At 49.4% G+C, this 13,033-nt stretch overlaps 4 protein-coding genes across 4 annotated transcripts; 2 read left to right on the forward strand and 2 right to left on the reverse strand.

Annotated features, from left to right (window-relative positions):
• Positions 1-14: 14 nt before the first annotated feature.
• On the forward strand, positions 15-2,127 carry M431DRAFT_97561 (hypothetical protein; the record flags this gene model as incomplete). Its single annotated transcript, XM_024924947.1, has 5 exons — positions 15-467; positions 525-635; positions 685-1,074; positions 1,134-1,391; positions 1,444-2,127. 5 exons carry the CDS (start codon positions 15-17, stop codon positions 2,125-2,127), a joined length of 1,896 nt encoding a protein of 631 aa, XP_024769151.1.
• Positions 2,128-2,598: 471 nt separating this feature from the next.
• M431DRAFT_500254 (hypothetical protein) lies at positions 2,599-3,417 on the forward strand (the record flags this gene model as incomplete). Its single annotated transcript, XM_024917905.1, has 1 exon — positions 2,599-3,417. One exon carries the CDS (start codon positions 2,599-2,601, stop codon positions 3,415-3,417), a length of 819 nt encoding a protein of 272 aa, XP_024769152.1.
• A 396-nt stretch (positions 3,418-3,813) lies between these two features.
• On the reverse strand, positions 3,814-4,452 carry M431DRAFT_534863 (hypothetical protein). The gene is made up of 2 exons (XM_024920934.1): positions 4,003-4,452; positions 3,814-3,946 (listed from the first exon to the last, which is right to left on the reverse strand). Exon 1 carries the CDS (start codon positions 4,398-4,400, stop codon positions 4,032-4,034), a length of 369 nt encoding a protein of 122 aa, XP_024769153.1. The 5' UTR covers positions 4,401-4,452; the 3' UTR covers positions 3,814-3,946; positions 4,003-4,031.
• Positions 4,453-7,289: 2,837 nt separating this feature from the next.
• Positions 7,290-9,172, reverse strand: M431DRAFT_500256 (hypothetical protein; the record flags this gene model as incomplete). Its single annotated transcript, XM_024917906.1, has 6 exons — positions 7,290-7,310; positions 7,431-8,264; positions 8,321-8,482; positions 8,541-8,876; positions 8,948-9,097; positions 9,158-9,172. 6 exons carry the CDS (start codon positions 9,170-9,172, stop codon positions 7,290-7,292), a joined length of 1,518 nt encoding a protein of 505 aa, XP_024769154.1.
• Between the last annotated feature and the right edge of the window lie 3,861 nt (positions 9,173-13,033).

Consider the following 13,033-nt stretch of genomic DNA (forward strand, 5'->3'; position numbering starts at 1 on the left):
TGTGGCTTTTTATCATGTCCTCATCCGTTCTTCGGCTGAGCTTACAGAGATTGGGCAGCCGTTCAATATGTGAATCACGGATAGCCACCTCCACTCACCAGCTGAGCCGGGGTTTTGGCACATCTGCAGCTCTTCGTTATGACAGACAAAATCTCTCGGGCCTATACACCACCAATTCAAAACACCTAGGGGAGGAGAAGAGATGTCAATCTCAAAAACGAACTTATAGCTCGGGACTAAAAGGCCTAAGGAACAAGAACAAGAAACACAATGATGCCGCTTCTCTTACCTCAGATTCTCCTACGATTCTCGGCCAAAGCGCCGACCTCCCGATCCGCGCCCGATTTGCGCCGTCTCCAACGGGATACCTGCATCTCGGGTCTCTGAGGACAGCGCTTTTTTGTAAGCTAGCTGTGCTTGCTTCAAATGGAGGAGCTTTCATCCTCCGTATTGAAGATACAGATCAGGTACGGAGGAAACAGTCTCGGTGAAAAGGGTTAAGTGCTGAACAAGGCTATATATAGAACCGTCTTGTAATAGATGCCGAGGAGCGATTAATGAAAGACCTTAAATGGGCAGGGCTATCATGGGATGAAGGACCAGACTGTGGTGGACCATATGGTCCATACAGGCAAGTAAGTTGTCCTAACTCCCAGACAGTCTGTTCCATCTAACGGAGTGTAGTCTGAGAGGTTACCCGTTTATCAAGAGCACGTCCAAACACTCTTGGACCATGATCACGCTTATCGCTGCTTCTGCACTCCTGAGCAACTGGAGTCTCAGAAACGTGAACTCCACGAGGCCGGCAAGCCAACTATTTACCCTGGGACATGCCGCTCCATAGATGCCGCCGAGTCAGACCGACGGGCAAAGGCCGGAGAGTCTCATGTAGTTCGCTTCAAGAGTGACAAGTTTGGCCGGCCCAAGCTTCACGATGCCATTTACGGGCGATTCCAGAAGAAGGACATGGAGGAAGATTTCATCCTGATGAAGACAGATGGATTTCCCACGTATCATTTGGCCAACGTAGTTGATGACCACTTGATGAAAATTACACATGTAATCCGCGGCGAGGTAGGTGACTCCATATTTCGGCGACTTGCATGGCTACATGAGATTAACGATATCCGCAGGAATGGCTTATTTCGACACCGAAACATGTTGCCTTGTACGAAGCCTTCGGCTGGCAGCCTCCAACGTTTGCGCACCTTGGTTTGCTAGTGGACCTAGACGGCAGCAAGCTCAGCAAACGAAATGATAGCGTCAACATATCCAAGTACCAGACTGGGGGCACGTTCCCTATGGCTCTGCTGTCCTGGCTGGCCAACCTTGGATCCTCATTCAAACGAGACGTGCAACCGCCTCGGACGGTAGAGGATGTGGCTAATGCTGTACGTTTTGATCTCCCCCAAGTATTCTACAAACACTGCTGATATGGGATAGTTGACATTCAAATTCACACGGGGTGGTATCAAATTGAACCTGTCAAAGCTTGAATACTTTAATAACAGGTACCGTGATGCGATGCTCTGGAAGCCTATTCCGGCGTTGGCAGACGAAGAGGCAAAGCTCATCGATCAACACCTGACGCAACCTATATTGAACGAAGTCGAAGCAATCACAGCCGGAAGCATCGAAAGCCCGGAGTTGACGGCAAGAGCATGGCAGCTACCGCTTGAGCTTGTTCCGACATTAACCGATCCTACGAAGAAGGGTCAATACGTGTACAAGGCACTTGTTTCCAAACAGGGAGGCTTTCAGTCGCCGAGCGATCTGATATCACAACACCCATATCTCTTTTGGCGTGTGCCGCTGGATGTTTACAAACCTTCTCTCGCGAAATCAAGGCCTGAGCCCAAGGTTCTCGATGCTCTCGAGGAGGCAATCTCAAAAGAATCCTCCTGGAGTGGTGACTGCAGCCAGGTGATGCAGGCCATACAGTCGAAAGTAGAGCCGCAGGGAGTCGATCAGCTCACGATTCACAATGTGCTGCGAGTGATTGCTGCCGGTGGGCAGGATGTTGTCTCTCAGAGCAGTTCCAGGATGTTTGCTCTTCTGGGACGAAATGAATGGGCACATCGACTGAACGTTGTGAAGGGGCTTCTAGGCGAACTCAATGAGGCCTAAATAAGCTCAGGATGCCGCAGGTGGCATTCTTCCATTTCGATGGTGAAGATGTTACTGCTTCCTCCTCCAACTATCGCCACACGATAGACTGTACAATAACATAATATGAACTGTATAAAATACTTTGCTCTGCGTTTGCCTCCGTCATTAGATGTATATAGAGGCGCCCCTGCAGAAACCCTAGACGAGTTCGTCGATCCACGATGCCACTCCCACCAACTGATGGACAGCTGGCAGCCCCCCTTTCGCATATTCAACTTACTGCACTGGCATAGCATAAAAGGTTGCAATGGTAATAGGGTGCGAAAATCTCGCAACTTCTAGAAACTTTGCGTTTCCAACTCTTCCTCTTCCACCTCACACCCTTTCGCTTCGCCTTTCTGCATTGCTCCAGACTCACCACCAAACAAGAGGGTGGGAGGACTCTAACCATACCAAAGCAAGTACATACCGAACAATTGTTTCGCAAGAATGAATGATAATCCAGGCGAAGATCAGTTTCAAAATCCTCCGGGATTCTTCTACGTCGCTCTTACTGAAGCAATCGCAGACAATGACGAGGACTTGATGGATGAGGACGTGATGGACGAGGACATGATGGCTCTGGAGGAGGCAACGCTCCAAGATGATTCCTCCACCGAGAGTCTCGATCATGATGCTGATGACATTGCCACAGAGAGAGAGCAGGTGGCAATCTATGCAAACATGCGAGCTGCGAGACTTGAAGGCCAACTTGAACGTGCCCGCGCTGAAGTGAAGAAGCTCAATCGACCCTTGACACTTGACGACGTGATGCCCGTTCTGGAGCTGTACCGGCAATTGATTCGCATCGTTCGTCCGGACGATTTCGACAGAGAGAAATGGATTCGATCTCATGAGCGATGCTTGGGACTACAGAGACGACTCCTCGAAAAGGGAGAAGTATACCGACTCATCCAAGGGAAATGCGAAACGATGCGCGAGAAATGCGGCGGTCTCCTAGAGAAGTGCGTCGCGATCTGTGAGTACTACGACAAGTTCCAAGAACGAATCAACAGCCTCTTTGAAGAAGACGAAGAAGAAGACGAGGAGCTGTACGACATGATGAGAGGCAAGATGGGTGCAAACGAGCAGAGAATTGAGGGTTTGTTGGACGAGGGCACGACTTTGATGCAGATGATTGAGGAGCGGATGCTTTGGGCTTATAAGCTGGAGAGAAAGTCGGCTTATAATATCTATCAGCTGCGTCGCTTTGAGGGGATTCTTGATGATATTCTGCAGTCGTTTGACGATTGGTTTGGGGAACTGTGAAGTTGGATATGGGGATGGTGATTCGTGTTGCGAGAGAGTCTCGTGGGAGTTGCGATTCTGACGCGTCAAGGGGGATTATTCACGCAACACCATGTACACACAGGAGGAGTAGTGGGCAGGTTTCTAATGAAGAGTGTATCAGTTCATTTAACATGGAATATTTGTTCCAAATTGTATTCGTGATGGCTGCTCTCTATCAAAATCTTGACTCATATCAACATGGGTATTCGTATTCGTATAACTTCACTCAAGAATGTTAGTCTCTCATACATGTAAACGGAAATCACCTATGAGCCATACAGAACTCGCATCCAACCAGCCATGAAGCATTTTCATTTCTAAAATTATTAACTATTCTAACGGGGAATCAGATCAACATCAAAATATCCAATCATTCGCGTTTTCATCTCGGCAAATTATAAATCATAAGAATCAGGTCAACGGCATATCCCAACGGCGCGTAAAAAAGAAGTTTCAAAGCACCAAGCACCAAATCTCGTAGTCTCAAATTTCATCGATCATTTTTCGTCTAGGGGAATCAATCAGCTTCGGGTTCAAACCCATATCACGAGAAGATGAACTCACTGTTTGTTTAGGTGTATCCAGGCAAGACATTAGACCACCGACTTTCTCAGGGCTCGGAAACGACGGATCAACACAGGGGGAAGATGAGTCTCGTTTTGGTTCACCCAAGTGTTGTTGATGCTGACAGTGGTGTTGGGGTAATAAGGTGTAGAAGGAGCAGAAGGAGCAGAGGCCGCGATGACTGTTGTGTTGACAGCGACAGTTCCGTTGGCAATGGCCGTCGAGTTCCAGTTGACAATGGTCGTCGTGTTCCAGTTGATACCGGTAGTAGAGTTCCAGTTGGTAGGAGTTGATGTGTTCCAGTTAACGACGGTAGAGTTCCAGTTACCGAAGCGATACGTGGGCACGGCTCCAGCGACGGCAGCGCAAGCAGCGACAATAACGGCAGAAGTCTTCATCTTGGGCTTTGGAAGTTGTATCGACGGATGTTTCCCTTGTGGCTTGTTGGCTATAAACGAATGATTTGCTTTGTTTAAAAGAGCGTGGACAGTCACGAAAGCAAGCAACAACAGCTAGTATCACGACTTCAAGCAAGGGGGACAAACGCAGCAAGAAAAAGGGAAAAAAGAGAAGAGGGCCAAGCCGACTGCATGGGGGAAAGGCTCCTTTACTAAATACTCGGGATCCATTCAAGGCAGCCTCGTCTATACGGCGAATGTTGGCACTTTGTTCAGCCCGCTTTGCGTACTCGTACTTGCAACGGAGCATTACTACGACTATGACTACGACTATCAGTACCCTTGGTCATTGGCTAGGGGGGAACCTTGACCTTGCACGGAGCCTCAGCCGAAGAGACGAGGCCATGTACCGACAGGAGGAAAACAGGTACATGGCACTTGGGTCTGGTCGGTGTGAGAGTCAGTCAGTCGGATAGGAGCAGAGATGGACGAAAGAGTTCGTCTGCCACGGAAACAAATGGATCACCGGTGGGACCGACGTTATGGGCCTAGTATTAAACGGTGACATGTGAAAAGACGATGCCTGCTTTTGGATAGAAGTAAGCAGGGGTAGAAGAGTTCGCTTGTTGGCGAGAGAAAGAAAAAGAAATGAAGCAAGCTTGTTCTGGTTTCTGCTGTACTTGGAGGGTTCATGATAGTGAGATGATGGAGTCGTTCTAAGATGACACTAATGGCTATGCCGAGATTATATCATTCTCGTTCAAGCACGATAATTATGATGCTGTTGACAAGACGGTGAGATGATTATTAAAAGAAAGAAAAAGTATGAGATTCTGGGATTGTCCGCCTTATCGACCCCCTTTTCCGTACAGAACTTGTCGTTATCTACGTCCATGCTAAAAAGAGCCCCATCGCCAACAGTTTTTCGCGGGACGACCAGACAAGGATACGGTGGGACCACCAAAAAGAGAAGAATGTTCTCGCTCAGTTAATGAGGATCGCTCATTATAACAAGAATCTAATATTCCATATTGTTTTTATAAAATAAAGTTGGAGAGCTTATAAACTTCCGATATATCGAGCTTGTATGACTTCAAGGCGCTGTTTCGAGGCTTCATCGAATATGTTTGGTTTGGCGGTGTTACTCCAGCACGTGTTTTTCTATGGATCTCACCAGAAGACCTCGCGGCCAAGCTCCATAAATCTCGTCATTCTGCAGCAAAATACGACAGTTCATCGGACTCGCTCTCTTTTTCCCACCGCATGTCCAGCAAGGGAAGCATATCGGAAACACAAGGAAACACAAAGAAGAAGAAAGAAAGAAGACGAAGAAAAGGAAGAAATCCTCTCACAGCCAATCAATCACTCACTCATCCAGTTTAACTCATCTACAAACGCCAATCTCAGCCACACCCGACCAATCTCGCAGATCATGCAAGGCCAAATCTTGCACATCTGCAAACTAGCACAATAAGCGCCAACGTCTGTCTCTAGCTGTAGTGCAAATAAGGCACAATATATCTACATCACTACGATATTTAGCATATGCAGCCCAACGCGGATAAAAAAGGGGTGAGCAAAAGATAGATCGCCAACTATGCCGTGGTAGGTAGGTCAGTAAAAACACCATCGACAAAACACCAAATTAACCACCATACTACTGGATATTGAAATTACGGTACTTCGTAGACTAGATCGTCCGCACAAAACGGTCTTTCTGCATCTCCCACGCTTTATATCCGATGCATCGCTAAAAGAAAAGTAGCCGACAACTCCCACAAAAGCTTCCACAGCACTAACGCCCCCATGCTCATCCTCCACACCCCGGCTTGTCTAGGTAAAAAAGCAGGTTTTGATATGGGACCCTTGCACAGCCTCTCAACAAAAAAAAAATCTTCGTTACTTACCGACTCTTCTTCTCTCTTTGCTCTGCTAAGCTCTTAGTCTAGTATATCCGATATTGTTCCTGCTTGGTCCCCTGTCAGATGCTGCATGGTGTCGATCCACCGCCTGATTCGGTTTCTTTCTTCCCGGGCCCTGGTTCATCTCTTATCGGCATCTGGCGAATCTGAAATCAACCTCATCATTCCTCCAGGGGCGATGCCAGCCTGAGAATCTACATATACTGTATAGCCATCACCAGGTTATCGAGTCACACCTTAACACGTCCAGAGTTGCTTCAAGAGTATGAAATAATTCAAGTCGTTGCACATAAGTTGCCTGAAACCAAGGCTCTCTAACTATCCCAAACATGTCAACCATCGGCTTCTTCCCCCAGACAAGGTCGCATAGCCCGTCTTTTTTCTATCAAGCATTCATCTTTTGCACTGCCCCTTTCCTTGTCCTAATATGAAGACATGGGAGGAAACCTCTGCATCTCCATACTAGAACCATGTTTCTCGCTCAACGAGGTCCATCTCCAACAGGGACATCATCCATATATAAGAAAGAACAAAGACGACCAAAACAGAAACCCCCCACCAAGGGCCCATTACTCAACACTGCCTCCTGTGAGGCTCTTCTTCTGCTTCGGTTGCCCGCTACATCATATGCCAAGAAAAAAACAACGGCACAACAAGAAAACTTCATTCCATGTGTCCCAGTACAAGCGCACTAATAGAAAAGAGAATACGAGAAAGAAAAAGAAAAGAAGTAAGAGGCACTTTACAGTGTCGCAGTCGGTCTAAGCATCTGCAATCGAAGCATCTCGAGAGCAACAACGTTGAAAAAAACCGAGGAAGAAAAAAAAACGGTAAGCTCTGTCGCTATTGTGTCGTAATCGGTATCGTGACCTAGGAAAATAGTCCGTTGTGTTCTGTCGAGAGCATCGGATAGGGTATAATTGCATCGTGCATATATGTAAAGAGAAGAAAAAAAAGAAATCCAATTTTAAACTTCGATGACCCAAACCTAAAGAGAAAGAATGTTAGACCAATTGATTTGACCAAATCGCAGCATGCCAAAAGGGGAAATGGGGGTGTGTAATCCTCAAGGCAGCAGCAAACTCTAGGCTCCAAAGGTCAAGCTTACCTCCATCTTGCCAACATCCAGCCTCTGTCTCTTTGCAAGGCTCTTTGCGCTCTGGATGGCCACGTCCAAGTCATCTTGGTCGCCCATCGTAATCATGTCGTCTGGCACATCTTCGTCCTTCATCTTGATCTTGAATCGCTTTCGCAGCCCAAACTTGTCCCGGATGCGATCCACAAAGTCCGAAAATTCAATCGATGTACCAATCATGATATACCTCACATCGTCTGCATGAACCTTGACACGAATCTTGCGAATGTCGGGTCGTCGCGAAGCCGCACGGGATGGTCGAGATACAGATCCAGGACCACGTCGCACGTTGGATACCATCTCGAACTCGCCCTCGTCGAAAGACCCGTAGTCATAATCCGAGCCTTCGTCGTCATCGTCATATCGTCGAGACCGAGACTGCTTGCTTCCACGCGAGCTCTCGCCATACCCATCGTATGATTCATCGCCGTATGGAGATTCTTCTTCAATGACCCGCTGTCTCCGAGAGGGCTCTCTTGTGGAGAAGCCTCTGGCAGGCGCAGCCGATACCGAGCGCGAATGTTTCGGGGCGCGGTCCTGTGGAGATGAAGCCTTCTCATATCTCCTGCTACTCTCTTGTGTCTGGATGCTGAGCTTCGCGGCGTTCGCTCTCCCTCCAGAGTTCCGTACAGAAGCACCCCGAGATGGGAGGCGGTCGTTCTCTGGTGGAGGTGTGGGAGGAAAGTTATTGCGGTTGGTCGGCGGTTCAGACTGCTGTCTTCGGGATTGGATGCCTGGCTTGACCAGGTTTGTCGCCGCAAAAGACAAGTTTTCGGTCGGTCGATCGTCTTTGGCTTCTGTTTTGGCCTAAGGAGAGACAGATAAGCGAACGAAATGCATGCCGGGGGACTTGAAGTACTCACATTTTTTATCTCGGAACCGGCGAACCCGGTGAACGCATTGGATCGGTCTGAGGCTGCAACTAATCTGGCCTTGCCAAGATAGTCCTTGGTCTTCAGGTTGCGAACCTTGGCTTCGTTGGGTCGATAGACGACACCCACAGGAATGGAAAACACGGTATAGCCCTGTCGTCACTGTAAGTCAAGTGTTTCTTCCGCCACAAAGTTGTTGAATAATGCTGACCTCGGCCTCCTCTCGAATAGCTTCGTCAATGACGTTGTGGTCTTCGACGACTTTTTCCTTAACGGCATACGCCAAATCTTGCATACCGGCCTCCTTCTGCTGTAGGTAGATGTAGCATAATCCTCGGTTGAATAGGACCTCGCACGAGTATAGCTTGAAAAGAAGACCCAGTTGGGCATAGTCGATCACGCTGTTACCTCGCAGATACAGCAGGGTATCGTTGAAGTTGGCCAAGGCCTCTTCGAAATCGCCAAGCAAGAAATTCGAGACGCCCTGCTGAAAGTAGGCAACAGCTAGGTACTGATCCAGTCGGATGGCTCGTTGGTAACACTCGACCTAGGGATAGCACAAACGCATGAGTTAGCAGGACCGATGGAAGCGTTGCTGGGAAGAAAGTTGCAGCCTACTGCTTTCTCATGCTCGCCTAGAGTGGCATGGATGACACCCATGTTGAAGAGAATCTTGCTCGTGTCGGCAATCTTGTCAAACTCTCCAAGGGCATCGTCGAATTCATTGTTGTCGTAACGACCTAGGGCCGCGACCCAGGTCTCAATCTCCTAGAAGCCCACGATATCAGCATTCGCCACGCCATCTTCGACAACGACTACCTCTCTTACCTGTTTCAACGACATCGTGTCTATCTATATGTGAGAGCACACTGATGGTGGCAGAGTGGCTGGCTGAACACCGGCGTATAGACGAATATATATCCAATGCCCACAAAGGAATTGGCGCCTTAGAAAGCTGGGGCCTAAGTGAGACAAGGGACACCACGGCCTATCGGGCTTCGGCACTTGGAGGGGGTAAGGGCCAGCTTTAATTGCAGCGTGCTATCTTGTCAGATCAGAGTCCAATGTCTTTTTGGGTTCCGGGATGTTCAGTTCCCCCGCCCTTGGATGGTATTGGCTCAAGAGATTTGTGCGAGCGACGGGTGTACCTTGGCGAGGTGTGGCGCGAGCCGAGGGAGATCCCGTGATAATCCTCGAAGCTATCGACTCCCAGAATCGACAGTCGGAGAGATTTTCTCAGGCCACCGAGACGCACTGTTTTCTTCTCCTCGCTTAAACGTCAATAGGCCTATTATTGTCTCTGCAAGTCGGAGACAACTTGAGTTGCTATTAGAAAACCCCGAAATCGAGCGAGTGTATACGAGTCGCTACTCCGTGCTCTGTGCGTCGACAGAAGGGGAGCAACAAATTCGTGGGGTATGTGTGTACAAGCGGTGCTGATCTGTAAGATGTCACCCGATTATTTTGGCGCTCCCTGCGTGTATCTTCTCTGTGTTGCAGTGTGAAGAATCCGGCCGGCCGAATGATTGAAATTTTTTATTTTTAGATGTCCTGACCCCGGGAGCAATGAGTGAATTAAGTCGAGCTGACGATGAAAAGCAGAAAAAAAGATTGTAGTGTTCCCAAAGGTGGACGACGGGTTTTGCGGCGCTATCGACAAGCCAAGGTGACGGGCCAAGTAGCGTGCATTTGGGCTGGGAAGTTGAACAAAAAAGAGTGAGTGACGAGTGGAGAGAGGACGAGGGGCAATGGGCGTGGCGTGCAGTAGTAAAATGGAAAATTGGGACTCGGAGCTTAGCATGGGATGGTGGAACTGGGAACTGACCTGCCGTTCTCTGGGGGGGTGCCACGGTTTTGGACATGGGCTGGTGAAGCTTCACCTTTGTTCCAAATCTCACGAGGGGGTCAGTGAGCGGCCAAACGCCGTGCCAGGGGGCAATCTGGGAAGGGGGTACGCAAGCCAGCCTAAACGGAGTGTACGGAGTAGAGTGTAAAGCTGTGCCCCAGCCTCGGCATTGGCCTTGACTTGGCCTTTGAAGACGTGTACAAGCAAGTGCAGTGAAAATGTGACATGAGAGGTCGATGGTCGTCGTGGAACCAGGGGTGGCGGGTCTGCCTCCCTGTGTCGCAGGTCGATGCCAGGTCTATCGGTGGCTTGCACCATCGTGTGCCAATTGCTTTTTCGTCTGTTTTCCTGCTACCGAGGGCTCCGTATTGGAGACGCTTCGCCTATTAGAGATGCCCATCGTGTTTGGCTGATTATTTGGTCTCGTTTGGGCGCACAGGTAACTGTATCTGTATGTGAGGTTATTGCTTGCTTGCAGCGGACCAAGCGACAAGGCTTACCATTTCCAGCACCTCGATCATCCCAACCCTGCCCAAAGTAGACTACCTACTCGTACAAGTCGGAGCAGAGTTACCGGCAAAGTAGCGTTGTGTGTCCAGCAATTTGCTTACCAGGTACAACCTCAGCTCTTGGCGGCGATGGATCAGGTAGGTCGCGAGCTGGTGTGTGTGTCGATACGGCAAGAGAGTCGAATCATGCCCATCCGCGTCGCCTGTTTGGCTGTGGTGATTCGTTTCTTTGTTTGATGTTGTAGTTTTGTTAGTGCTGGATCGCTTGGTTGGATGAAGTTGGTTCAATCCTTCCAGCACGTGCCCTCAAAACGTGGAATAGATACATGCACACTCAAAGGGCAAGAGCAACGCCAACACCAGTTGCCAGACAATCTTATCAATCAGCCTCGTTTCTTATCCAGATAAGATGCAATACATATCATGTCAACTTCCATCTTGCTCGTCATCATTGCCTCTTTTCTATCTACGCACCCAACTCTCGTGCATCTTATTCTTCTCATGCCTGTTGAAATTCATCTCAACATCTCAACATCCAGTGCGGCACACCCGTGGAAGTAGCTGATGTGATGCTTCATATTTCGGCGCTCTTGCTGTCCACGGTCCCTCCTCCGCGCAGTCGATCGATGGGCCGCATACTCATATGCAGCTGCAGAGAGCTAGCACACAGCACACAGGGTCCAATTTCCCAAGGTTAACAACCTGTGCTATTCTGGGACACACGGCGTTGCAGTTCCCGAATCGATGTGCCTGACAGCTCCGCTAATTGGCTCTCGGGGATCAGAGCTCGCGGCCAACGACGGCGCGTACCTTTTTGCTGACCCTTGCCGTCTGCCAGCCCTGGTTCAGCCACCTCCAGAGAGGAGTGAAAAGATGCTCGACGGGCTGCCAGCCACGCAACGCACTGCGCTCCCTTCCTGGCCAACGTCAGAGGAACAAGATGTCATGGCCCGCGAGAGCCAGCGGCGTGGGTGAAAGTGACTAGAGGCAGAGCTACTAAGCGCCCTGAATACTGTTGGCTTGTGCTCATCTGCAGGCTAGCTTATTAGCTCCCTCAATCCAATCTACTCATCACCCAATGCCGCGATGAGATTGGACAAGATGGTTACTTCGCGCTCGAATTTCTCCGTTCGACGCAGATGATGGTGTCATGACTGATGGGCTCTTATTCATCTCCCAGGCTATTTTTAACTACCAGTTGCATATATCCCACGCATCCGACGGCGAGATGATAGAATCATCAACTTTCACCGCCGGATCACCGCGAGCACATGAGTGGGTAGCGGATCTGGTGCCTCATTCTGGGTAGAAAAGCTGGGGTTCCCTTGACATTCCATGCTTTCATCACCACTAATGCCATGCATCACGGCCACTTGGCGTCGTCCTGTCGGTCATCCTGCGATGCAGCGGGCGGCAACAGTTGGCCGAGCGAAATGCGAGATAACCTCGTTAGACCCCCCTCACGTACCTATTGGCCTACACCTGGCGTTGCTTCGCGTCATCCTTGGACAAAGTTCTCTTGAGCTATGCTATTTCTATGCCCACGAGCACTAATACTCTGCTCGCTCTCCTGATGTGAGAGCCGATGCTTCATGCCAGCTAGCGAAATCCATCACAGCATTTTCCCACACTCTTGGTCCGTGAAATCGTTCTTATTAGCTCTGTACGCGCCGAAGATGCTGCAACTAGGCCACGGACCTAATAGGTCTTTCAGCACAGCAAGCTAAAACACTGATATCACTATTCCTCGCCCGCTGTCCAATGTGACGATGAGAGCTTTGCGAGAGCGGCCTCAGGATCGGGCCAACAGCCTTGCAGCACTTGCAAAAGGGTGGTGCAATAGAAAGGGGGTGGATTTAAGGCGGACAAGACGTGGAATATTCGAAAAGAGATTCCCAGCCAGTGGTGCCACCGTCAAAGCTTTATCATCCGATCATCTGCTGAGGACAAGACACGGGGTGGTCATTGTCACAATCTTGGCGTTTATGTTTATCACATCCAGCTACCCCAAGAGTTGCAGTATCTAGCTGTCAACCCCGCGTGTCGGGACATGACCTCATTGCCTTTGATAGCCGTTTCACAACAAGCTGATAAAGCGCCTTGACACTTCTCGACGCACGCACATTCGTATCGCCCGAGGTCTGGAGAATACTTGTCACTTGAGTGTAAGCATTCGATCGGCCTTGCGCTTTGGCCCTTGGCATTCTACTATACGCCTAGCATGAGATGTCATGCGTACAGATACTCTGTACATTTACAAGACGCCGCGGGAGACACCACGCATGAACTGAAGCTGTTTCAGTGAGATTGAACTTGAGGACCGTGCTTCGGCATTCCCGCCTTGGGGTT

Source organism: Trichoderma harzianum, assembly GCF_003025095.1.
Source record: "Trichoderma harzianum CBS 226.95 unplaced genomic scaffold M431scaffold_18, whole genome shotgun sequence".
NCBI lineage: Eukaryota > Fungi > Ascomycota > Sordariomycetes > Hypocreales > Hypocreaceae > Trichoderma > Trichoderma harzianum.

Bases quoted from the DNA above. Each gene is read 5' to 3' on its own strand.
- M431DRAFT_534863 (XM_024920934.1), bottom strand. From the start codon at position 4,400: ATGAAGACTTCTGCCGTTATTGTCGCTGCTTGCGCTGCCGTCGCTGGA.